This window comes from Carcharodon carcharias, chromosome 14, assembly GCF_017639515.1.
Source record: "Carcharodon carcharias isolate sCarCar2 chromosome 14, sCarCar2.pri, whole genome shotgun sequence".
In the NCBI taxonomy this organism is placed as follows: Eukaryota; Metazoa; Chordata; class Chondrichthyes; order Lamniformes; family Lamnidae; genus Carcharodon; species Carcharodon carcharias.
This window is the reverse complement of record NC_054480.1, coordinates 16,040,710-16,066,669: the sequence shown is the minus strand read 5'-3', so window position 1 is coordinate 16,066,669 and position 25,960 is coordinate 16,040,710. Positions and strand designations below refer to the sequence as shown.

General features: G+C 47.6%; 1 protein-coding gene across 2 annotated transcripts in view; it reads right to left on the bottom strand.

Moving 5' to 3' along the window:
- The window catches only part of LOC121287455 (protein CBFA2T1-like), a 146,599-nt gene that overhangs the window by 2,889 nt on the left and 117,750 nt on the right, over positions 1-25,960 (bottom strand). For both annotated transcript variants that reach the window (XM_041205353.1, XM_041205354.1), the window contains exons 5-10: positions 23,670-23,848; positions 19,641-19,867; positions 17,943-18,031; positions 13,422-13,614; positions 11,601-11,669; positions 1,730-1,920 (exon numbers count right to left, since the gene is read on the bottom strand). In XM_041205353.1, coding sequence (XP_041061287.1) covers positions 1,730-1,920; positions 11,601-11,669; positions 13,422-13,614; positions 17,943-18,031; positions 19,641-19,867; positions 23,670-23,848 — 948 coding nt within the window. The remainder of the gene's footprint in view (positions 1-1,729; positions 1,921-11,600; positions 11,670-13,421; positions 13,615-17,942; positions 18,032-19,640; positions 19,868-23,669; positions 23,849-25,960) is intronic.

Here is a 25,960-nt window from a genome sequence, read left to right as displayed (position 1 = left end):
AACTCACCTCATGACACAGGGCACAAGTCAGGGGTGTGATGGAGTACTCTCCAATTGCCTGGAGCTCCAGCAACTAAGAAGCTCAACACCATCCAGGACACTGCAACTTACTTGATTGGCACCCCACTCATCACTTTAAACAGTCACTCCCTCCACCACCAGCACATAGCCGCAACAGTGCATACCTATACCAGATGCACTGTAGCAACTACCAAGGCTCCTTCGATACACCTGCAAAACCCACAGCCTCCACCACCTAGAACGACAAGGGCAGCAAGCACAAGGAAATACCAGATACCCTCCAACTCACACAGTCCTGACTTGAAAATATATTGCTGTTCCTTCACTGTCACTGGGTCAAAATCCTGGAATTCTCTTCCTAACAGCACTGTGGGTGTGCCTACACCCCATGGACTGCCGCAGTTCAAGAAGATAGCTCACCAGCACCTCCTTAAGGGCAGTCAGGGTTGAACAAAATATGCCACCCTTGCCAGCGATGCTCACATACCATGAATGAATAAAATGAAAAATTTTTAGCCCCCCCCTTACCCAGAAACTGTTTTCTCAGGTTGGCAGCACTGCCCCAAGGCAGCCCTTGGCATTTTACCATGGATGAACCTTTTTTCTAAATCATCCACAGGATGTGGGCTTCGCTGGCTGGGCCAGTATTTATTGCCCATCCCCAGCTGCCCTTGAAAAGGTGGTGGTGAACTGCCTTCTTGAACCGCTGCAGTCCATGTGGTGTAGTTACACCCTCAGTGCTGTTAGGGAGGAGTTCCAGGATTTTGACCCAGTGACAGTGAAGGAACGGTGATATATTTCCAAGTCAGGATGGTGAGCAACTTGGAGGGGAACTTCCAGATAGTGGCGTTCCCATCTATCTGCTGCCCTTGTCCTTCTAGATGGTAGTAGTAGTGGGTTTGGGCTGTGCTGTCTGAGGAGCCTTGGTGAATTCCTGCAGTGCATCTTGTGGATGGTACACACTGCTGCTACTGTGCATCGGTGGTGAAGGGAGTGAATGTTTGTGGATGTGGTGCCAATCAAGTGGGCTGCTTTGCCCTGGGTGGTGTCAAGCTTCTTGAGTGTTGTGGGAGCTGCACTCATCCAGGCAAGTGGGGACTTTTCCATCACACCCCTGACTTGTGCCTTGTAGATGGTGGACAAGCTTTGGGGAGTCAGGAGGTGAGTTACTTGTCGCACTATTCCTACCCTCTAACCTGCTCTTGTAGCCACAGTATTTATATGGCTAGTCCAGTTCAGTTTCTGGTCAATGGTAACCCCCAGGATGTTGATAGTGGGGGATTCAGTGGTGGTAATACCATTGAATGTCAAGGGGCGATGGTTACATTCTCTGTTATTGGAGGTGGTCATTGCCTAATACTTGTGTAGCCATCTGCAGTGAACCTAGTGGATGTTCCTGGGTTAGTCAGCCATGACCATGTCCTCACCCGATGTGTGGCCGTGCACTGGATTGGGATCAGAAGTGGGATCTCTTGCTGCAATTTCCACTTCAGTTGTGGCCTGGAGTTGTAGTGTAATCAAGATCAGGATAGACTGGCCAAGCCAGGGGCACAGAGGTGGGAGTGGTTCAGGTGCTCGCAAGGCTCAGTTCTACATTGGCTAGTGAATGTAGCACCTGAGCCACTGAAGCAGTCAGCATTTGTTAGCAGAGAGGTAATTAATGCTTCAGTGCGCCTGGTCCAAGGATGTGGATGAAAGGAGAGCCTACCTCGCTGGTGTCTTCCTGCTCATTGATGACAGTGAATGCGTCTTCGGCCGCTTGCCGCTTGGCGTCCGCTATCTTCTGCTCCATCTTGGCCCTCTCTGCCGTTATCATCTCATAGGCCTTCTGCTCGGCCTCAGTCACCGCCTTCTGCAACTGCGACACAGCCTGACGCTTGACCTCATTCACTGCCTCCTCTATTCACCGGGAAGAAACAGAAATACAGCTAAGAGATGGCGATAGCAATGCAGGTGCTCAAAATCATGAGGGGTTTTGACAAGAGTAGATGGGGAGAACATAAGAACTAAGAAATAGGAACAGGAGTAGACCATTCGGCCCCTTGAGCCTGCTCTGCCATTCAATAAGATCATGGCTGATCTTCTTGTGTTTCGATTTCCACATTCCCATCTAACCCCGATAACCTTCGATTCCCTTGCCTAACAAGAATCTATCTACCTCTGCCTTAAAAATATTCAATGACCGCGCCCCCACCACCTTCTGAGGCAGAGAGTTCCAAAGTTACACAATCCTCTGAGGGAAAAAAATTCTCCTCATCTCTGTCCTAAAAGGGTGACCCCCAATTTTAAAACAGTGACCCCTAGTTCTGGACTCACCCACAAGAGAAAACATCCTTTCCACATCCACCTTGTCAAGATCATTCAGGATCATGTACACTTCAATCAAATCACCCCTCACTCTTCTAAACTCCAGTGGAAACAAGCCCAGTCCGTCCAACCTTTCCTCATAAGACAACCCACTCATTCCAAGTATCAATCTAGTAAACCTCCTCTGAACCACCTCCAATGCATTTACATCCTTCCTTAAATAAGGGGACCAAAACTGCACACAGTATTCGAGATGTGATCTTATCAATGCCCTGTATAACTGAAGCATAACATCCTTACTTTTATGTTCAATCCCTCTCGTAATAAAGGATAGCATTCCATTAGTCTGTTCCACTGGCAGGAGAGTCAGCAGTCAGAGGATACAGGTGTAAAGTAATTGGCAAAAAAAACGTTCAGGAGGGGGAGATTTAGAGATCTTTACGAACACAGGAGCAGCAATAGACCATTTGGCCCCTCGAGCCATTCATTCAGTTAGACCACGGCTGATCTTCTACTGTAACGCCATTTTCTTGCACTGTCCCCATTCTTTTTTTAAACATAGCAAGTTGTTACAGTCTGGAATCCACTGCTCAAAAGTGGGATGGAAGCAGATTTAATAATAACTTTCAAAAGGGAATTGGATGAATATCTATGGATTAATTCTGTGCATTGCAATGTTCCTCCCACCTTCAAAAGCTTGTGTGAGGTTTTGCCAAGTGTGTTGACACCTTCCACACCAGAGGTTGATAAAATGATTCTCCACTTGACGCAGACAACACCAACAACTTACATTTATATAGCGCCATTAACTTAAACAAAAGCGCCCCAAGATGCTTCAGAGGGGCATCATGAGAGAAGGAATGAGGCAAATTTAAAGGTGACTGACAAAATCTGAATTGTTCTTTGAAAAAGCCAGCACAGATTTGGTGGGCTGAATGGTTCCCTATTCAATGAAAGCAAGCTGTGTTGGGGGGCTGGTGGGGAGCAACCAAAAGTTTGGTCAAAGAGGTGGCACTTGCTCTTGGGTGCAGGGCCATCCTGTGCTTTTAGAGGGAGAGAGGAGCTTCGCTATTCTGAAAGGATGGAATTAAAATGGGCAGCGGTTAACCTTAGGCTAAGTGGACATTTGACCAAACATCCCGAACGTCCCTCAAATGGACACAACTGGCAGGGTACATCCAGAGTATTGAGTTACTCACTTTTATTTAAACTTTAATTCCATTTAAACCTTGCATATATTAGAAACAGACGAGAAATAAATAATTGCTTTTGAGTTGCCACTTGCAGATGACACTGCCACACACAAGCTCGCATAGGCACACGCACACCACACGCAGTGACACGTCACACAAATACACACACACAAACACATGTCACACACACGGACACACACGTCATACAAACACACACATCACACACACGCACATACACATACATACACACACACAGACATATCAAACACACACACACAGACATATCAAACACACACACACAGACATATCAAACACACACACATATATGCACACACAAAATTGAAATGCCTAGAAAGTGCCAGGGCAGAGTCACACTTTAGCGTTAATTCCGCTCTCAGTTGGCAGATGGTGCATCTTCTACGGGTAACATACAGCGTGACAGTTTTCTTCCCTCTATCCTCTACTCATTTTCTCCTCGCCTCTTGCCTCCCCTGCAAAATGGAATGCAGTGCCATGCAGAAAATGCCAAATCCTGCTACCCAAGCTACCAGCTGTCGAGCTTCCCAAACGCAAAAGGAAATATCAAACTGCAAACTTGCTTTAACTTTTGTGGTCTTTTTCCCTCTGCTGCCTTTTACTCCCTTCCTTTGTTTAGTTCCAGGCTCTCGCTTCCTAATACCACATACCTTGCTTGACCTTACACTGCCTCTTTTCCCAGTGGGGGGACTGTATAACAGGCTGCAATTTCCTATCACCCATTCCACATCACCTCCAAACGGTAATTTCACCTCCAATGAACTGAGTGACAGCTATGCATTTGTACCCTGCATGATGATACACTAAAGAAACACAATTCATGTCTCAAACAAACCACTGAAAGCAGTTTATAAAAACAGCACCTTCAGACCAACTCTATATGTTGAAGGTCACAATGCATAGAATTACTTAAAACGTAGGGCAGAATCATCCGTGCCCGCTGGCAGTGGGTGTGCCCACTGGTGCGAGCAGACAACACGGTGAGAAGGCTAAAAATCAGTTTCACAACGGCGTGAAACCAGTTTGCGATTGTACATTCAGCCTGTTGATGTCAGGCCGCATTTCCCACCATTGGACGCCGGGAACCTCATTGTCATTCATCTACATATCGTTATAAGGACCCCCTGCCGGAATCATCCCCCTGCGCTGGATTCTCCGCCGACGTGTTTCACAACAGCATATAGAAGGCTGCACTTTGAGGGGAAGTCGGAGGCAAGTACACAGTAACGTTGCGCATCGCTCGTCGGGGTCACCTGTTGGGACTTCAAGGTGGAGGCACGTTAGAGGCGTGGGGGCCAGAGCTGCCCTGCGGTTGAGGCAACTTGAGGGTGGGGGCAAGGGCTGCCTGGCTGTTGAAGGTAATTCACAAGCACGTGCGGGGTGGGTAGGGGAAGGAAGTGACCATGCTACGCAGAGGCATGGAAGTGCCACAAACCACTCCAGAGCTTTTCACCCCTTGGGCACAGACTGCAAACTAATGAGTGTTTTAACGGGCTGCAGAACAATTGGATGACTGGGCACGTTGTACAATCTCCTTGCTAAAGCTGACCATGGAGCAGTCACTGGTGGAGACGCTCACAGCCCCTTGCAACATTACTATCCCAGTATGGACCAGTCTCCCCCATACTTCAAGCTAACAGTGCAGCCATGCAGATTGGTTAGGAGAATGCCTGTGCCTGAGCTAAGAGCATGGCATGTAGTCCAGTGGGCAAGGCTGCCGCCAATCGGTCAGGTGGAGTGGGGCGGAGTTGAGTGGGGTTTCGGGCAGCATGCAGCACACTAAATTCTGGCCATCCAAGTCGTGGCCAGCACTCTCTGGGATGCGTTAAGGGGCCTTTAGACTTAACCAAGAGAGATTCTTAGTACATCCAAGCTAACCCACGCATCTCTCTCTTTCATCCTGCATGAGGAGTACATCAGGAACATGAAGCCTGGTGAACTGAAGCAGTCTATGTCCAAATGCAGCAAGACCTGGACAATATCCTGGCTTGGGCTGACAAGTGGCAAGTAACATTCATGCCACACAAGTACCAGGCAATGATCATCTCCAACAAAAGAGAATCTAACCATTGCCCCTTGATGAAATCAAAATGCTTGCAGATGCTGAAAATCTTAAACAAAAACAGAAAATGCTAGAAAAACTCAGCAGGTCTGACAGCATCTGTGGAGTGAAAGACAGAGATAACATTTTGAGTCCGAATGACTCTTTCAGAGCTCTTGATGTTCAATGGCATTACCATCAGTTAATCCCCCACTATCAACATCCTGGGGGTTACCATTGACCAGAAACTGAACTGGACTAGCCATATAAATACTGTGGCTACAAGAGCAGGTCAGAGGCTAGGAATCAGACGATGAGTAACTCACCTCCTGACTCCCCAAAGCATGTCCAAGTCGGGGTGTGATGGAAAAGTCCCCACTTGCCTGGATGAGTGCAGCTCCCACAACACTCGAGAAGCTTGACACCATCCAGGACAAAGCAACCTGCTTGTCACCACATGCACAAACATTCACTCACTTCACCACCGATGCACAGTAGCAACAGTGTGTACCATCTACAAGATGCACTGCAGGAACTCACCAAGGCTTCAACAGCACCTTCCAAACCCGCAACCACTACCATCTAGAAGGACAAGGGCAGCAGATAGATGGGAACACCATCACCTGGAAGTTCCCCTCCAAGTCACTCACCATCCTGACTTGGAAATATATCACCGTACCATCACTGTCGCTGGGTCAAAATCCTGGAAATCTCTCCCAAACAGCACTGTGGGTGTAACTACACCACATGGACTGCAGTGGTCCAAGAAGGCAGCTCACCACCACTTTCTCAAGGACAACTAGGGATGAGCAATTAAAATGCTGGCCCAGCCAGCAAAGCCCACATCCTATGAATGAATTAAAAAAGAAACTAGCTCTATGCCTCGTGGCGTACAGAGAGTGGAGATGACAGGAAAGAGAGCAACGGAGGTGTCTGGCTGCACAGAGGGAGGAGCAGCACCCTTAGAAAAAAGGGGTGGCTGGGACTCCCACATACACTGCTGAAGAGCCACAGTGAGCTCTCGTTGGTCGGAGGCTAAGTATACCCACGGTCTATTGATGCTGCCTTTCATTCCTGCAGATGATTGAGAACTAGTGTCGCTGAAGACTGTGCATATCTAGGGAACTGGTCGGTCACATACGCCAGCTACTACAGGATTTGGTGCCACGGGGACATGGAGGGCAGCCACTGCCAGTGGCTGTGAGAGTGACCGTGGTGCTCAATTTTTACACCAGTGGCTCCTTTCAGGGCTCTACATGTGACCTCTGTGGGATATCACCCACAAATGCACCCATGAGGTCACGGGTGTCATCCTCACGAGGTTACACAGCTTCGTGCATCTCGCTTGGGAACAAGACAGCCAGGATGCATGAGCGATTGGATTTGCCCAGATCTCAGGTTTCCCACAGGTGCAGGGTGTGACTGACTGCATTCACATTGCGCTCAGATCTCTATCGAAACAAAGGGTCAACTATGTCAACCGCAAGGGTTTCTATTCGCTGAATGTTCAGCTGGTGTGCGACCACCACAAACGCATCCTGCAGGTCTGCGCACGGTTGCCAGGGAGTGTCCACGGCTCTTTCTCAGTCGGTCACAGATCCCTGAAATCTTCCAGGGTCTACAGAAGCTTCAGGGTTGGTTCCTCGGGGACAAGGGCTACCTGCAGAGGCCGTGGCTGATGACACCCGTGCGGCAGCCTCAGACTGCAGCAGAGCGAAGGTATAATGAGGCTCATGCTGCAACTCGCAGTTTGGGGGAGCAGACCATTGGGATACTGAAAATGAGGTTTGGGTGCCTGCACCGGTCTGGTGGAGCCCTGCAATACAGTCCGCAGTAGGTATCACGCATTGTTGTTGTCTACTGCACCCTTCACAACCTGACACCGATGTAGGGAGAGGTGCTCGCTGAGGAGGAGATGCAGGAGCTGGAGGTCTCCTCTGATGAGGAGGATGTCGATGGGGGATGAGGGTGAGGAGGTCCTCGAAGGCGACGATGACAGGGATGAGTCCCTTGCACTGGCCAGACAAGGCAGGTGCACTCGGGAAACCCTCACAGCTGCTAGATTTGTGGAGGATGATGACGACATGCAGTGAGGACACTCCATAGACATTCACATAGCCTCTGAAAATGTCTGACTCCTGTCTGGCCAAGGGCAGCTCGCTTCTGCTCTGTGATCAGGGTCATTACATAGAGATGCAGCCATGAAACTTTAAAAGAATCTGATACTTTGTCAGCCTTCAGCACCTGACCCCTTCAGGAGCATAGAGTCACTGGCCACAGATGCTGATGAGATGGGGGCCAGCCTCATCTCAAAGGTGCTGGGAACACACAGAGAGAATGACGGAACTCTGTGACACCTGCCCACAACATTCTGGCAGCAATGACAACACCGTCGAGATGCAGGCATCAGTAATGTGTTCAGGGAGTGTGAGGCCGGACCATCACTTTGGTCTGAAGGCTGCACAAAGCACGGGGTAGAGGCCCTGGACTGGGACACCTGCCTTTATCTTGTGCAGAAAGGTTTCATATCTGAGTGACATGAATGCAGCTCATCAGAACAAAGAGCCACAGGCAGGGAAACATTCTTGGGAGTTTATTTACAATAGTGAAAATATGTACAAATGTTTAACACCCATGCCCAGGCTGTGCAACGACATCTTAACTTTCCTAACCCTGCCACCATGTCTTGTGCTCCCTGGACATCCACAGCTGAGGTGGAGGCAGCCTGCTGACTGCTGCCGTGTTGACCTTACCAAATGTCCTCTTGAGGGCTGAGACCTGGAGGTCCCCGGCCTGCTTTCCAGGTTCTGCCCTGTGGCAGTGGCACCCTCCTTAACCTGTGAAGCTGGAGCCGCTGGGGTCACAGGAAAAACGGATTCAGATGGGCCAGACTCTCCCGGAGTCACCTGGATGGGTAGCTCCAAGGTGTGCACCTGCTGATCCTCTTCTCTGTGGGTGCCCGAGGGCCCCTGGCTGACTCCTTGAGGAGAAGGGGTAGCTGGAATGAGCTCGAGCTGTCCTGCACCTCACTCGCATACACACTGTTGGAGGCCAACTATGGCGTTGGCGATAGAGTTCAGCCCTCACAGCAGTGCAGGAATGAAGTCCTGGACCAAGGTCGTCATCTTACCAGTGTTGACTTCAGAGTTTTGGCAAGCCAACACTATCACCTCAGCCTGAAGGTGGACGGACTCCTCCATTGTGCCTTGCAATCTGAGGAGTGCAGCGGACACCCTTTCCTGTCGTTCCCGAGCTTGCCTTTGCAACTCCAGCAACTGCGACATGCCGAGTCCTGAGGTGCCTCATCTGATTCGGACTCAGCAATTTTCTGGCCTCCAGCCAACCTCTCTGAGTGCCAGACAATCTGGGAAGTCTCTGCCTCGGCCTGCTGTGGATCAGAAAGTGCGATGTGCTCACCAGTTTGTGCTCCCGAGGCTACTCTAAAGCTAAGTCCCACCGAGGTGTGTGTCTCTGCGCTGGTGTGGGTGAGTGCTGTGAGGGAACTTCAGGGAGGGTTTCAGCAGATTTCTCTTCGGAGTTTCTCTTGGGGCTTGATTGGAGGCGTTGGGTCATGGACTCTCTTGGCTATTTCCCAGACATGCCTGGCAGTGAATGGCAGTGGCCTGTAAAACAGGACACATCGCTCACAGCCTGGTCGTCTGATGGATGTTGCACTGCTGGGTCTTTACTTGGTAGAGCAACGCCGACCTCACTGTCAGCACAGGAACGGTCCAGATCCTCGCCGGTCAGCTGGATGACTCTGTTTTCAAAGTCTGTGAGGACCTTGATTTCAGGCATTCCTCCACCAGCCTGTGACCTCTCCCTCTTGTTGTGTGCCAGCATGTCCTGCATGAATAGAGATGGAGAGAGTGTAAGCAGGATGCCTGCCAGGCCACATGATAAGTATGCCTGGCACATGTGGATGGTGAGTGGTCCCATAGACGGGATGAGGACAATGAAGGTGTGTGTGAGAGAGTGAATGGTGATGTCCCTTGAACTGGCAGTGAGTGGGGGTTCTGTGGATGTGTGATGGGTTTGTGAGTGTGTGAGTTGAGAGTGATGAATGATGACTTACCCTGGCGGAATGGAGGAGATCATTCATCCTCTTGTGGCACAGGGTGGCTGTCCTCTTCTGACCACCACTGCCACCTGCTCCCAAGCAGGATTAGTGATGTTGCTGCCCCTCCTGTGGCCAGAGCAGGGGTAGAGGACATCACACCACTGCATCCAAAAGGTGCTCGAAGGATGCATCATTGAACCTGGGGGGCTGCAGTCTCTATGCCTTTCAGGGCCATGTCTTCTGCGCAGCAGTCCTGGGCTGGAAGCACTGAGAGGTGTGCATGTGGCTGCACTTTAAATGTGGCGTCCGGTGTGATGAAGCAGTGAGGTGTTGGCGTGGTGGGCTAATGAGAGCCAGGCTTCCATGGAAACGGCGTGTTTCCCAGGAATGCATAATTAACAAAGCGAGATTGGGACGATGCGGCGTGAGAAGCCGCCATTGCGGCAGATGGGTAAAACGTCGGCTACCGCACTTAGTGCGAATCTAGGACGATCCTGCCCGCACAGTGCAGAAACAGGCCGTTTGGCCCAGCTACCGTACGCTGGAGTTTATGCTCTACCTAAGCCTCCTCTCAGCTAACCCTATCAAGTTAACCTATTTCTTCCCCTTGTGTGTTTATCCAGTGTTCCCTTAAATGCATCTATCCTATTTCCCTCAACCACTCCCCATGGTAGTGAGTTCAACATTCAAACCACTCTCTGGATAAAGAAGTTTCTCCTGAATTCCCTGTTGGATTTAATAGTGACTATATGGCATTATTGGCTCTAGTTCTGGTATCCCCTTTAAGAGGAAACATCTTTTCTGTGTCTACCTTACCAAACCTTTTCTGAATTTTAAAAACCTCTTACCAGGCCACTCTTCAGACTTATTTTTTCCTAGAGAAAAGAGCCTTCAATCTTTCCTGGTAAATATAACCTCTCAGTTCTGGTGTCACCTTTATAAATCTTTTCCGCATGTTCTACAGTACTCTATATTCCATTAATAATATAGCATTCAGAATGGCAAAACGTACTCCCACAATGGTCGAAACAACGTTCTAAACAAGCTTAACATAACGTTTTTTGTTTCTCGTTTCTATCTCTTTAGAATAGTGTGATTCTTGCCAAGTTTGGGGCACTTTATAACCATCTTTTGAATTGGAATCACTGTTGTTTTGTAGGCCAACATGGCAGGTAAAGAGCTGTTCAGCAAACCAAGTAATCAGCAACAACAAAAACAAAAATACCTGGAAAAACTCAGCAGGTCTGGCAGCATCTGCGGAGAGGGACACAGTTAACGTTTCGAGTCCGTATGACTCTTCAACAGAACGGCTGACTAGCTTCTTTTCAAGTTGCTGATTAACAGATGATTAACGGCCAGGACACCAGGAAAACTCCCTACACTACTTGTGTCTTTTAATTTTTATTATCCATTCTTGGGATATGTTTATCCCTGGCAAGACCAGCGTTTATTGTCAATCGCTAGGTGCTCTCGAGAAGGCGATGGTGTGCCTTCTGCTTAAAGCTCAGTTGCGCATGTGGTAAAGGTCTTCCTAACAGGACTGGTCTCCAGCCCGGCTCTACTGTGCCAATGGGGTTCTTCTCTGCTGGAGGGTTGGATGGCCTGTCCTTCTGAACTGTAACAACTCTGTAGGTCGCTCATTAGGAAAGAGAATCAGGCACTGTCCCATACATTGTTAAAAGGGAAAAGGAAGTTAAAACAAAGGTCGGGAATAAATAAGTGAATAGTCCATAGATATTAATCTATCATTCCATGACCTTACAGCACGACAAACTGACAATGTGGCGCCAGAGATTCTTTGAGTGCCATTTTATAATATTTTCCTTTAAAATCTCTTTCTTCAAATGGCCATTGCTTCAGTTTGTCCCTCTTCTCCCCCAGGTGGATGGGGTACTTCAGCGTAAACCACAAGCTGCATTAAATTAGCTCCAGTTTGGCTTACCTGCCTTTTTCCAGATCTCATCTGGGACGTAGCCAGCCGATGGCCGATGACTGATCTCTCGCTGAAGCTCTGTGGAGATATAATTAAACTTCAAGTCGATTTGTTATCCTGTTTCTCAGCAACAGACTCAAGCCCTTACAAAAGTGGGATACTCGGTAAAAGGACACTCCCTTTCCAGTGAAGAGGGGTGCTCCAGCAACTTCAGCCCACTCTTCAGGTTCTCACGGCCAACTATTCAGAGCCTAACCTTAGGTGTCAAATAGAGAAAAGGTTGGTGCAGTATTGACCTGTTCCTGGTGAACACATGATGATAGTTTGCCCCATGTACTGCAAAGGTATTAAGGGTTACATGACTAAGGTGGGTACGTGGGATTAAGAGGCAGATGAGCCATGATCTAATTGAATGGTGGAACAGGATCAAAGGCCTCACTGTTCTTATTATCTGAAATTGCACTACACTCCTATTGGAACTCCAGTGGGGAGCCATTCAATAGCAACAGGGGTTTTGTTGCATCAGGAGCCTGATGTTTCCAGGATTTCTGGCCTTTCTGTCTCAACAAGGCCGAAATTGTGGGCAGCCACCCTAACAGCATTGCCAGAATCCTTCCACTGTGAGCTTCTGGTTGCCATGCTGGCCAGGCCCTGCTCTAGGCCTGAAGGTCGGTACATCCAGAGAGGGAGCTCCAGATGGATCACGTGGGCCCCACCAGTAGGGAGGGTGATCCAGGCCAAGGGAGCAGAACCCAGTCTGAAGAGGGCAAAATATCTTATTTAGAAAAAGTGAAACTGCGGATTGATCCCCTCACACACGGGGCCGCAGGGGCCTGGAATTTTCTGGGTGGGGTAGGGCTGTCAGCCCTGGTTGGACATATTCCTGGAGGTATCACATGACTTCCTGCCTCAAACTGCTCCGCCCTTACACTCATGCCATTGGTTGTCCAACATGTCTACTCACCTTCTCTCAGCCAATTGGAAAGCAAGCCTACTCTTCATTATCTGATTGACTAACAACCCAAAGAATTACCAAACAGCCTTTATTTTCCATGTCCAATATTTCTATAACTGGTAAACAAAGTATTCTGAGAAAATGCTCTCTCAGATGGACGTACAAGAACCCGTGGCATAATTTCGAAGCAGAGCAGGGGAGTTCTTTTCAGCATCCTGGTTAACATTTGTCCCTCAACCCAAATCATGAAAAGAACCCTGGATGATCTGGTCATTATCACACTGTTGTTTGTGGCAGCTTGCTGTGCACAAATTGGTTGCCATGTTTCCTACATTACAACAGTGACTACACTTCGAAAAGAACTAACTCTGAAGTGCTCAGGGACATCCTGAGGTCATGAAAAGGCGCTATATAAATGAAAGTTGGTCTTTCTTCCTTTAATTGGAAGCATTGCCATGAGGAGCAGTGTTGAAAGAGACCCGAATTGTACCAAGACCTGGACTATCCCCGGTGACTCAGTTGGTAAAAGCAGTGAATAACTGAGCCAAGCAGACAGCAAGGGTTCCAACTTAGTGCCGAGTTAGCCAATTTCAGCTGGGGTTGGCAATATCAATGCAACAATCGGTCTTAGAGGCTATGGGGTAGCTTGCATGGGCACTGGAAAAATTAGATGGTGAGAAAGCAAGGGCAACGCACCCTGTACCCGACCTTTTTTTACACCTGATCTCGTGCAATCAAAACTACCCGCGTTTGTTTTCAGGTACCTCTCTCTTTTTCTCCCTCACACTAGTATCTTTGCATCAATTTAGTTAAATCCACACTCTCTTTAAATCAGCTACGGAGAACCAACAGAGTGAGCCCTCTGCCCTGCTCACCGGATTGAATGGTGTCTGTATTCCCGGGGCTGAGTTGTCGGAGGTGAGCGCTGCCTCCCTTTCTCACGTCCTCGGTGTCATTGTAACGTCTCATCCAGTAGTTCAGCTCTTCCCGGTCAGCCTCTTGGCAACGGCAGAGGACAGCCAGCGAGCGACGAGTCTTCTCCACCATGTCCATGATGCAGTTCAGGAGCTGAAAGTAAAGCAGACGCTTTTGTTTCCAATGTGACCCAGCTCCACCTGCTTTGCTCTATTTCGGGCAACAAGACACCGGTGAGATTCTGTATAACCCAACTCACGTCAGCTTTCCCCCAGCCTGCTATCAGAAGCCAAAAGCATTGGTGGAGAGAGAAAATCTTGCTGCTGGCAAGTGTGGACTGGGCCGCATTTTTGTCCCGACATCAGCAAGCAGGCCAAAGCCATGCAGGCTGGACTATCCCAGGATTTCACAGCCTCGGGGATTGCTTCCATTAAAACCATGAGCTTTATTGATTTGATACAAGACTTTCACAGTCACAATGGAATCCGAGTTTTAAAAAAGATTGAAGAAAAAGTAAGAATTTTTAAAAACGAAAATGAGTAAGGGTGATCCAAAGTACTCTTCAGACTAGTCACGAGTTGGCTGGTTGGTTGTAGGCAGTATGCAGGGAATGTTCCAGGTGAGAAGATTCTGTTCTTAACCAGCATCTCCATGTCCATTAGGCTGGAATGGAAAACCTACCCATTTATTTTTTTTCTCTCCCTTCCTTTCAAGCCAAGGCCACTAAAGTCAATTGGATCACCTGCACCCGCCAACCATGACTCAGTTGGCAGCGCTCACATCTCTGAGTCCAAAGGTTTAAGTCCCATTCCAGAGGACACTGCACCGCAATCTAAGCTGGCAATACCAGTGCAGTACTGAGGCAGAGCTGCACTGTCAGAGGTACCCGTTTTTTGGATGCGAGGCTAAACCAGTGCTTTGCCTGCCCCCTCCAGCGGACATAAAGTATCCCACGGTGCGACTTTGAAGAGCAGACGGGTTCTCCCTGGTGTTCTGGCCAATGCTCATATCAGCTAACAATGTCCCAAATGTGTGTGTGGGGCAGGGGGGAGGTGACAAGGGGGGTTTGTTCGGTTTCCCAATCTAACTTCAGCTAGTCTCCCATCCCTAGAGATCCCAGGTCACTGTAACACACCTCGGCACAACAACAGAGCAAGTCAGAAGAGGTTTATTTGGTTGTTAAAATCAACCATTTCTAATCTGGTCAACGTATCAAATGGGTATCACAGGATGTGGATGAGTAGAAGAATAAGGAAGAATATTTTGTATTCTTTTCACGGGACTTTCATGTCATTAAATCAAAATGCACCCGCTGCTTTTGCTACCCATTTTGCCATCTCACGAATATCCCCTTGCAGCTTCCTTTGCTCTTGATCTGAACCCCAGGCAGCTTTTTTTTTTCTTTATTCCTTCATAGGGATGGCAAGGCCAGCACTTCTTGCCCATTCTGAATTGCTCCTTGAACTGAGTGACTTGCGAGGCCATTTCAAAGGGCTGTTAAGGGTCAACCACATTGCTGCAGCTCTGGAGCCACACAGGGCAAAGATGGTAGATTTCCTTCCTTAAAAGGCATCAGTGAACCAGTTGGGCTTTTACAACAATCAATGGTAGCTGTCATGGTCACCATTACTGAGATTAACTTTATATTCCACATTTCTTAATTGAATTTACATTCCACCAGCTGCCATGGTGGGATTTGAACCCACATTGTCAAGGCACTAGCCTGGGCCTCTGGATTATTACTGCAGTGACATTACAGCCACCACCTCTCGCCAGTGAGCGGGGGTGCCCATACACAAATCCTTAAAGGTGGCAGGGCAAGTGGTTAAAAAAGCATAGGGGTTTACTTGGGTTCATGAACACAAGGACATAAAGACAAACAGACTGTACTCAACCAACCCATCCTTGCAAAGCTCAGAACGTAATGGTCGGGATTTTCCGGTCCAGCCTGCGGCAGGAATCGTTGCGGGTGGGAAGGAAAATTTGACGGACCAGCAAAAGGTCCGTTGACCTCAGGCGGGAATTTCTGGTCCCGTGGCGTGTGGGACCAGAAAACCCTGGCCAGTGTCTAATGTTAGATGTGATTCTTTGGTTGGGCAACATTTACTGAACAATTCCTAGTGAGCTAAGAATTACACTAACAACCAATTTAAGATCATCAGTCAGGCTTGCAATGTAGCTCACTTATGCTTGCTACAAGCTGCATGTGTTCATATGCAGGGATCTGTCCTATGTAGACAAAAGGAATATGTCCAAACATTGCAACTTTTTTGAATAAACAAAAACAGTGGGGGGGAAGAATAGCTCTCTGGAGCATTTAGCATGGCAACGTCTTGGCCAATCAGACCTGACTTGCCAACCAATCAGCACCCTTTTTCTCATGCGATATAAATTGTTGTCCCCTTTGAAATTTGACACTCATGCTTCTGTCCTGATGAGTGCAAGACAAAAAGCTTCAACAGCATGTCTCTTTTTTTTCAGCAACATTCGAGAACTCTTGGAGTTAAATCAGTGGTTCGGTCTTAGCTGGAGTTTTGGGGGCAATTCTGGGCCCAACACTTCAGGAAGGATGCAAAGGCTTCAGAAAGGGTGCAGAGGTCACTAGACTGTCCAGAAGCCCAGGCTAATGCTCTGGGGACAGGGTTCAAATCCCACCATGGTAGCTGGTGGAATTTGAATTCAATTAATAAATAACTCTGGAGCTGAAAACTAGGCCAGAATTTTTCACTCGTCGGGCGAGTGTGCAACCGACCTGAACAAGTGTAAAATGACCCGTGATGATGTCGGGCGAGCACCCCAACGTCATCACACACTCGCGCAATATTTTGGTCGGCGGGCGAGCGTGGGAGTCGGGCAGGTGAAAAGGCCAAGTCACCCTTTGGATTTTTGGTGAAACCTCATTCACGGGCCGGGTGAGGTTTCAATCAGCCATTAAAAAAAAGGAATAAAAAATTTTTCAAACTAATTTCTAACGTGTTCCTACTCATGTGACAACAGAGTCACACAAGGGGACATGTTATTAACATTTTTATAACACCCCCCACGCCCAGGCAGCGCTGAATGCTGCAGCGCACGTTGGACGCTGGGCAGGCCTTAATAGGCCCAGCAGCGTGAAACCACAGTCGACTGGAAAACCCTGGTCTTAGTCTCAGTGTTAGATTGTTGCAAAGATCCATCTGGTTTTAGGAAATCTGCCATCCTCACTTGGTCTGGCTAATGCCAGACCCTCAACAATGTGGTTGACTCTTTTAACAGCCCTCTGGAATGGCCCAGCAAGCCAGTTAAGGATGGGCAACAAATGCTGGCCTTGCCAGTAATGCCCACATCCCAAAAGAGAATAAAACAGGAGGCTTACCAGGATGTTCCTGGGGATGAGGGACTTCAGTTATTGGCAGAGGTTGGAAAAAAAAACTATTCCGTTCGGAACAGAGAAGGTTAAGTGATGATGTATTAGAAGGTTTCACGATGATGAGAGATTTTTTATAGAGCGCACAGAGAATAATTATTCTATCTGGTGAACGGGTCAACAACCAAAGGGCATAGATTCAAAATCACTGACAAAAGACCTAGGGGTGGGATGAGGAGAATTTTTTTCATTCAGAATTATCAGGATCTGGAACGCTCCTACCTGAAAAGATGGTGGGAGCAGATGTCATGAATAATTTCAAAAGGGAGTTGGAGAGGTATTTGAGGATGAGAGGCTTACAGGGTTATGAACAAAAAGGTGTGTGGGATGAAATATAGCTGCGCTTTCAAAGAGCTAGCAGAGACAATGATGGGCTGAATGGGATCTTTCTATGCTGAGAGTTTCTATGGGCAGGGTTCTTTGGATGGTGGGGTCTCCCACCCTGCCATCCAAGGAGTTAGTGGGGAACACATGGCTGCTGATCACGGTTGCCCCATAAGCCATTAGATTGGCCAGCAGTTCTGTAGTTCCACCAGCAGCAACAGCCAGGACAGGTAGTACCTAGGCTGCAAGTCCCAGAGTCCAGGACTTTTTAAGGCAGGGGTGCTAATGGCGGGGAGTGAAGGTAAAGCCCGGAGGGAGGTGGGGAGAGGGAGGGTGGGAGTCTTGATAGAAAGGCTAGGGGGAGGGTGCGCACCCATGGGGGAGGGGGTGTGGGGGCGGGGTCATGTGGTGTGGGCTGCAGATCTTGGGGGAGGGTGCCTGATATGGAAAGGGGTCCCTTGAGGGAGGTGCCACTCCCCCATTGCTGCCTGAGGCCCAAGCAGGGTGACCTGATGGACATTCCCCCCCCTTGCCCCTGAACTCCTCCTGTCAACCTCAAAATTGAGACCGGGTGGGATGCAGCCCTTATGAATGGCCTTAACTGGGGTGAGGGCAACCCTAGGCCTTGCCAGCCCTATGTAAAATTATGGGGCACCAACAGAACTGCTTGCAAACCCTCCGATGGGGATCCGTAAAATTCTGCCCCATGTTTCAATGAGAAGGACATGGAGTAGGAGGAGTCAGCACCTACATGATCCAAGTGTTTCCATTCTTCAGCCCACTCCCGGTCCGTCAGTCGATGGTCGATCATCTCTTCCTGATACACTCCACGCGATCCTCCTGTGCAAAGAAAGGAAGGAATGTAAATTTAATGGTCTTGAAGTTGCATGTTGTCTTCACTCATGTAAGAAGAGTGTGTCAATCCCTTGAAGACTTGAAAATCTCTTTCCAAAGCTGCAGCCAATCTTTCAAATGTATAATACCAGAAAACTGAGCGGTTAAAAGGTAGCCACCAAAACCCCCAAAAAGTCAACACAAGATGGTACCTATATTCTGTCTGAATTCAGAGTGGACACTTCACCATGCCAGGATAAAGGTTTTAAGTAGGATCCTGCTCTGATGAGAACTCCCTATACTACACTGAAATTTAACCAGTGAAATCCACCTTTGCCCATGGTTACTTACCAAGTCTTGGGTGTCTAAAAAGATGAGCCAACTCTTAACTGGATCCAAAGTCAGATGATGAAGAATGAAACTAGACGTCAATCTTTTTCCTTGATAATAGGCTTATTTACAGAATGCAGCATTGCTACATAGTTCTGCCTTCTACCTACAACCCCTAGTGTCCCAGCAGTATCTATTTATAAGTGCTCTATGTACTTAAACAATACCCTTCATCTGTGCATCCTAACAATATAATTAACATACCATTAACTGCAACAAGATTGTTCTGAGGGGAAAAGCTTGCTCCCCATATGACTCCACTCCTGAGGGTGGTCACTCATGTGCAACTCTCTGGTAGCTTGTCCAGGAGACCATTCTTGGTCACTGATGGTCAACTGATTGATTGTGGGTAGTGGTAGTGGGCATCCCAGCTGGGATGATCCTATTCTTGACCTGTTTACCCATACTCATTTCTCCCCAGGGCCATGGGACAACCTGGCTGATCTATATTTTCTCCCCCTCTTTCAAGCCAAGGGCACTGATGTCAACTGTAGCACCCAAAACTATCAGCCATGACTTCGTTGACAGCATGCTCACCTTGGAGTCAGAAGGTCGAGGATGCTATTTGCAATCCAGAGACTTCAGCACAGATGTCTATCTAAGCCGGCCCTCCTGAGGGACTGCTGCACTATTGGGAGGTATTGTTATTCAGATGAGGCATTGAGCCAAGGCCCTGTCTACAGCCCCCTGCTCCACCCAAATACAATTGCTGTTGCTCAGTGGGTAGCACTCTTGCCTTTGAGTCAGAAGGTTGTGGGTTCAAACTCCCACCCTAGAGATTATCCCACAAGAGTTTAGACTGACATTCCAGGTTGTACTGAGAGAACGCAGTGCTGTCATTCAGATGAAATGATGTGAAAGATCCCATGGCAGAAGAGGAGTTCTCCCCAGCACTGTGGCCAATATTCATCCTTCAACCAACATCACTAAAAAACTGATCATCTCATTGCTGTTTGTGGGGATCTTGCAGTGTGCAAATTAACTGCTGTATTTCTGAAATTTCAACAGTAACTACATTTGAAATGTACTTCATTGGATGTAAAGCACTGATGCAGTGCTGAAGGTCACTATATAAATGCAGGTCTTTCTTTCTAACTGACCCACAAAACCAACCTTGTCTCTCTCTCTCCAAAACCATGCCATTCCTGCCCTCTATGAAGACACAGCTCTTAATAAGAATGGGCATCACCATAGATCAAACTGCGCCCATGCCTGAACTGCTCACCGTGATGCCTATGTCGATCTCTGTATTCAGGAAGTCTCTGGGGGTCTCTGTACAGGTGATTCATGGCCACGTCATCCAGGCTGTAGTGCTGTAGAGGAGGAGGAGTTGGGTGCAGCTGCCCGTTCGGTGGGTGAGGTAAACCAATGTTTGGGCTGTGTCGCTGGGCAGGGCTAATAGTGCACACCCGCTTCGCTGGGGGATCTCGATCAAAGCCATTTTCTTTATTCCTGAGGAGAGGGGGGGATAAGTCCATAGTGAATCAAAGCTTTCAGGAGAAGAATCTCTAGTTCACAGGCTTAAAAATGAAATTTAACATATTGCTGAAAAGAGAGACAGGTTGCCAAAGTTTATTGTCTTGTACTCATCGGGACAAATGCAAGAATGTCAAATTTAAAACAATCACAACGATTTATATTGCAGGAGAAAAGAGTGCTGATTGGTTGGCAACTTGACTCTGATTGGTTGAGCCCTTTCCATGGAGAAAGCACCAGGGATCTATAGGATCCCCAAGTTCCCAGGTAATTTGAAAAGGCGCAAGGTTTGAGCATATTCCTTTTGTTGGAAGAGAACGGGTCCCTGTGTATGTATGAAATTTGAAACATTTGAAATTTGACATTCTTGAGTTTGTCCTGATGAATGCAAGATGAAAATCTTTGGCAGCGCGTCACTCTTTTCAGCAGTGCTCAGGTTCTGTATTACCAAACAACTGTTTAAACTTGTGTAATTTACGTAAGCAAGATAGATATTGGCCGGAACACCGGGGGGGAAAACTCCCTTGATCTTCAAATTCGTGCCATGGGGTCCATCTGAAAGGGCAGTAGAGGCCTAGGTTTAACGTTTTGCCTGAAAGAGTTACCTCAGAGTGCAACACTCAGCATCGCACTGAAGCGACACCCTAGATTCGCTTCTCAATTCTCGAACAGAAACATCGAATGCACGACCTTCTGGCACAAAGGTGAGAGTGCTACCTACCGCTGAGCCATAGTTGATACATAAATATGGTTTTATTTCCATAGTTAGGCACCAGCTTTGGTTCAGTGGGTAGCACCCTCACCTCAGTGCCAGAAGATTGTAGGTTCAAGGGTGGTGAATCGTTGGAATTCTCTACCCCAGAGGGCTGTGGGAGTTCAATCATTGAGCATATTCAAGACAGAAATCGATAGGTTTCTGGAGGCTTAATGACATCAAGCGATAGAGGGATAGTGTGGGAAAGTGGCGTTGAGGTAGATGATCAGCCATGGTCTAATTGAATGGCGGGGCAGGCTTGATGGGCTGAATGGCCTACTAGAATGTTCCAATGTTCAAGCCCCACTCCAGAGATTTCGGCACATATTCTACACTGACACACCAGGTGGAATTTAGTGACAGGGGTCCCGCCCAGGTCGCTTTTGTGGGGTAGGCCCGATGTGATTTAAGTGCATTTGGACATTTGTCCAATGTGAGGCCTGGCACTAGGAGAGGTGGCTGCCACCAGTAATGCTCTAAGGCCCAGCCTAAAGGTCATTGTTGGATCCCTGGGCACAGGTGAGTGGGGCAGGATTGGCATTGTGGGGAAGAGGTTGCAGGGGGTTGGGAGGAGGGGTGGTGCGGGTGCAGGTCGGAGGGGGGGTCAGAGGCAAGGGTGGGGGAGGGACCTTCTCCCAACCCCCATCCTTCCCAATGCCGGGTCCCTCAATCGGGCACTGACTGTTTGACATTGAGGGACTCACCTCAGTGAGGCTGCAGGCAAACCTGACAGAGGCTTGTTGGACGACCTTCAGAAGCCACAAGGCACTCATGTGAGTCCCGTTAAATCCCTGAGCCATGACTAAATTCTAGTGGGCTCAGGGATAATTGGTCTCAAGTGCCTTATTAATGAGCCTAATTGTCATCCCGCCACCTAATTGGATTCCTGAGTTGGGCCCTTTCTGCCACCACCACTTACCACCCCCCCCCCCCCCCCCCCAACCCAAACACCACCACCACCACCACCACCACCACCAATCCCCTCTCTCGATTTAATTAGGGACAGTTTTCCTGACACCATGAATCAGACACGGCTGCTCCCATCTGATTCTCCCAGCCCCCCCACCATCATGCCCACTCTGGTTGGCTCCACTAAGCTCCCCACCCAGTGTATTACTGAGGGAGTGCCGCACTGTTAGAGATGCCATCTTTCAGATGAGGCGTTAAACCAATGTCCCTTTTCTCTCTTAGGTGAGCCCATAAAGATCCCATAGCACTATTTTGACGAGGAATAGGGGAGTTCTCCCTAAGGTCACAAAAGACCCCCCCAGATACAACTTACAGAAATCCAGATATTATGTTCAAGGATTGATAGGGTGGACACCACTGCAGTGTTGATGCGTTTGCAACTTGAGGTCTTTAAATTTTTTTGTAAGTACGATGTGATATTTTACTCCTCAAGCCCAAGATGTACATCAGTATTGCTCCAACAATTATTGTTTTGATAAAGATAGGCTGTCCAATTTCAGCGAGCTTGTATTTCTTTTCGCATTTCTGTTCATACTCTCGTCATTTCTTTGGACTGTCAATCTGTCCCTTATCATCTCCCCTGCCACCAAACCCCATCACAACCGACTCACCCCCCCCCAAACCCCCATCACCCCCTCCCTTGTTGGCGCATGACTAAAGCTGCTTGGATCAGATCCAATTCCACTTAATTCTCTCATCCCTTGAAGCAAAGCAGCAGGAAGTACACTAATAGATCACGCAATGTCTTGCTGCAGTGGTTTCACAAAAAGGATCTTTACAGAACTTGGCAAGTCTGAAAACTAATGAGGCAACAAGTATTAATTTATGCTTTTGTTAAGCACATTCTCGAGCCTTTCCTATTAAGTAATAATCTGCGATAGTGAACGTTTGAGAGAGAGAGAGAGAGAGGTGCCCCCAGCTCATGAAAGGAGCAAGATAAATGCAAAGTCTTCCTTTCTTTTTCATGGCAATGCAACAACAATGATGAGAAACCTCGTCACTTTTACAGAGCCAATCTTACTGTCACGGAATAAAATCACAGAATAGTTACAGCACAGGTGGCTATTCGGCCCATTGAGCCCATGCCGTCTCTCGCATGAACAGTTCAGCTAGCCCCACTTCCCTGTTCTTTCCCCATAGCATCGCTATTTTTCCTTCATGTGCTTACCCAATTCGCTTTTCAAAGTGATAATTGAATCTGCCTCCACCGTGCTCCCAGTCAGTGCATTCCAGACCCTCATCGCTCACTTTTTAATGAAATAAAAGCAAAATGCTGCGGATGCCGGAAATCCGAAACAAAAACAGAAAATGCTGGAAAAACTCAGTGGGTCTGACAGCATCTGTGGAGAGAGAAACAGAGTTGATGTTTTTGGGTCCGTATGATCTTTCTTCAGAGTGGCTTCTTCAACTCTTAGAAAGGGTCATACAGACTTGAAATGTTAACTCAGTTTTTCTCCCTCCACAGACGCTGTCAGACCTGCTGAGTTTTTCTAGCATTTTCTGGCTTTGTTTCACTTCTTAATGAACTTACTTCATGTCGCCTTTGACTCTTTTGCCAATCATCTTAAATCTGTATTCTCTCATTTTGACCCTTCCGCCAATGGGAACAGTTTCTCCCTATTTATTTTGTTTAGGCTCTTCATGATTTTGAACACCTTTATCAAATCTCCCCTCAACTTTCTCTTCCCGAAGGAGAACAACCCCAGCTCCTCTGATCTAACCTCATAATTGAAGCCTCTCAGCCCTTGAACCATTCTTGTAAATCTCTTCCACACCCTCTCTAAAGCCTTCACAACCTTCCTAAAGTGCGGCGCTCAGAATTGGGAATAATACTCCTGTCGGGGTTGAACCATTGTTTTATAAAGTCCGTTGCTGAGGTTTCCTGAACAACTGCACCACAGAGGCAGTTTGGTTACATTGATTGCCCTTTAAAATCTTGCACGTTGTGCCCATTTCCGTCACATTGACTTCCTGTCACATTTTAAACTGTCACGCTTCTGGTGCTGTGCGCAGGAGGATCTGCGGGATGTAATGGTTTTTGTAGATCGGGTTTACCTTTCTGGGCTGCTCCTCTTCCCATTCTCGTTGACCTCCAGCAGGTCTGTTGAGTTGACGGGGGACGTGGCGTTGGCATTCAGCAGCAGGTGCTCATGCTGTGCCAGGTACTGAGCTGGCGTTTGTTTCGCAGAGCGGGCACAGTGCAGTAGCTCCCGCTGCAGCAAGGGCAGGTTGGCCTGGGAAAACAAAAATCAGACAAGGCCTCACCACCATCTCCAAATATTATCCATGGTTTCCACTGTCATCAACTACAGCAGCTTGCATTTATATAACGTCTCCAACATAGCAAAATGTCCCAAGGCGCCTTACAGGAGCATTATCAAACAAAATTTGACACCAAGCCACATAATGAAATATTAGGACAGGTGTTCAAAGGGGTAGGTTTTAACGATCGTCTTAAAGGAGGGAGGACAGAAAGAGAACTGAAGAGGTTTAGGGAAAGAATTCTAGAGCCGAAGACCCTAGGCAACTGAAGGCACAGACATCATTAGCAGCGTTAAGATAAAAGGAAATTCGCAGGTAGTCAGAATTGGAGATCCTAGAAGGTTATTAGGGCTAGAGGAGATTACAGGAATGGAGAGAGATGGGGCCATTGAGGGATTTGAACACAAGGATGAAAATTTTCAAATTTGTCAAACTGGGAGCCAAAGTAGAATCACAATCAGAGGTCATCGTAAATCTAATGAATAAATGGCAAATTTCAATTCAGAGGAAAGCAACATCTTGAGAAAAACAAGGAATGTAACAAAAAAGATGAGTATTTAACATGCTTTCTCCCTACTTTTGTATTTTTCTCATGCTTTATCCCAACCACACAGAATGTGGCCAATATACGTGGTGGGATAGTCTAGTAGTTGTGCTACTGGACAATAAAAGTGGCTTGTACGAATAATTCAAATCCCACTGTGGAAGTCTGCATCATGAAATTGTCAGTAAAAAATCCATCTGATTCACTCATGTCCTTTAGGGAAGGAAACCAGCCATTCTTATCCCAGCTGGGCCCAAAAGTGACTCCAGCTCCACACCAATGTATTTGAATCTTCAATGCCCTTTGACATGGCCTAGAAAGCCACTCAGTCATAGCAAAGTGCCGCCAGAGGTTCAAGAAGGTCCACCACCACATTCTTAAGGGTATCTAGGGACGTGCAATATCTCTGGCTCGGCCACATTCCGAATATTACATCCAGTTCCGGTCACCACGCTTTAGCAAGGACGTGAGGATCCTTGAGAGGCTGCAGAGGAGATTTACCAGAATGGTTCCAAGGCATGGGGAATTTTGGCAACAAGAAATTGGGTTGGAGAAGCTGGGGTTGTTCTCCTTGGAGCAAAGGAGATTGAGGGGAGATTCGATAGAGATGTACAAGATTATGATAGCATTAGGATAGGTAAGTTGGACAAAAGAAAAGTTGCTTCCATTAGCTGGTCATACAAAAACATGGGGACACAGATTTAAAGTTTTGGGTAAGGGGTGCAAGGGAGACATGAGCAAAAACATTTTTATGCAGTGAATGGTAATACTTGCTGCCTACCAGGTTGGTGTAAATGGAGATGATCAATGATTTCAAAAGGAAATGCACTTGAGGGAAATAAACTTGCAGAGCTACAGGGATAAAGCAGAGTAATCTTTCTGAAATTCATTCATGGGATGTGGGCGTCGCTGAATAGGCCAGCATTTGTTCAGAGGGCATTTAAAAGTCAGCCACATTGCTGTGGGTCAGGAGTCATGTGTAGGCCAGGCAAGGACATTAGTGAACCAGATGGGTTTTTATGACAGTCAGCAATGGTTTTGTGGTCACCAGCAGACTTTTAATTCCAGATTTTTATTGAATTCAAATGTTTCACCATCTGCTGTGGTGGGATTTGAACCCAGGTACCCAGAGCATTACCAGTCCAGTAACAATACCATTATGCTACCACCTCCCCTAAAACGGGACTGACTGGACTGATCTACAGAGGGCCGGATATAGACTCAATTGTGTTTTATACGATCCCAGTTTTTGCCTCTAATGCTATATTTGGAAGTTCTTTCCAAGTACTGATCTCTCTCTATATGAAAAATGTCCTGCTTTCACTCCTGAATTTATTCAACTTTGGCTTGATTTTGAAACTAAATGTAATTTATTTTTTGGCAGCTGTAGCTGACTGGGTAGCACTCTTACCTCTTGAGCTGGAAGGTTGTGGGTTCAAGTCCAACTCCAGAGACTTGAACCCCTAATCTAAGCTGACGTTCCAGTGCAGTACTGATGAAATGCAACACTGTCGGAGGTGCTATCTTTCAGATGAAACAT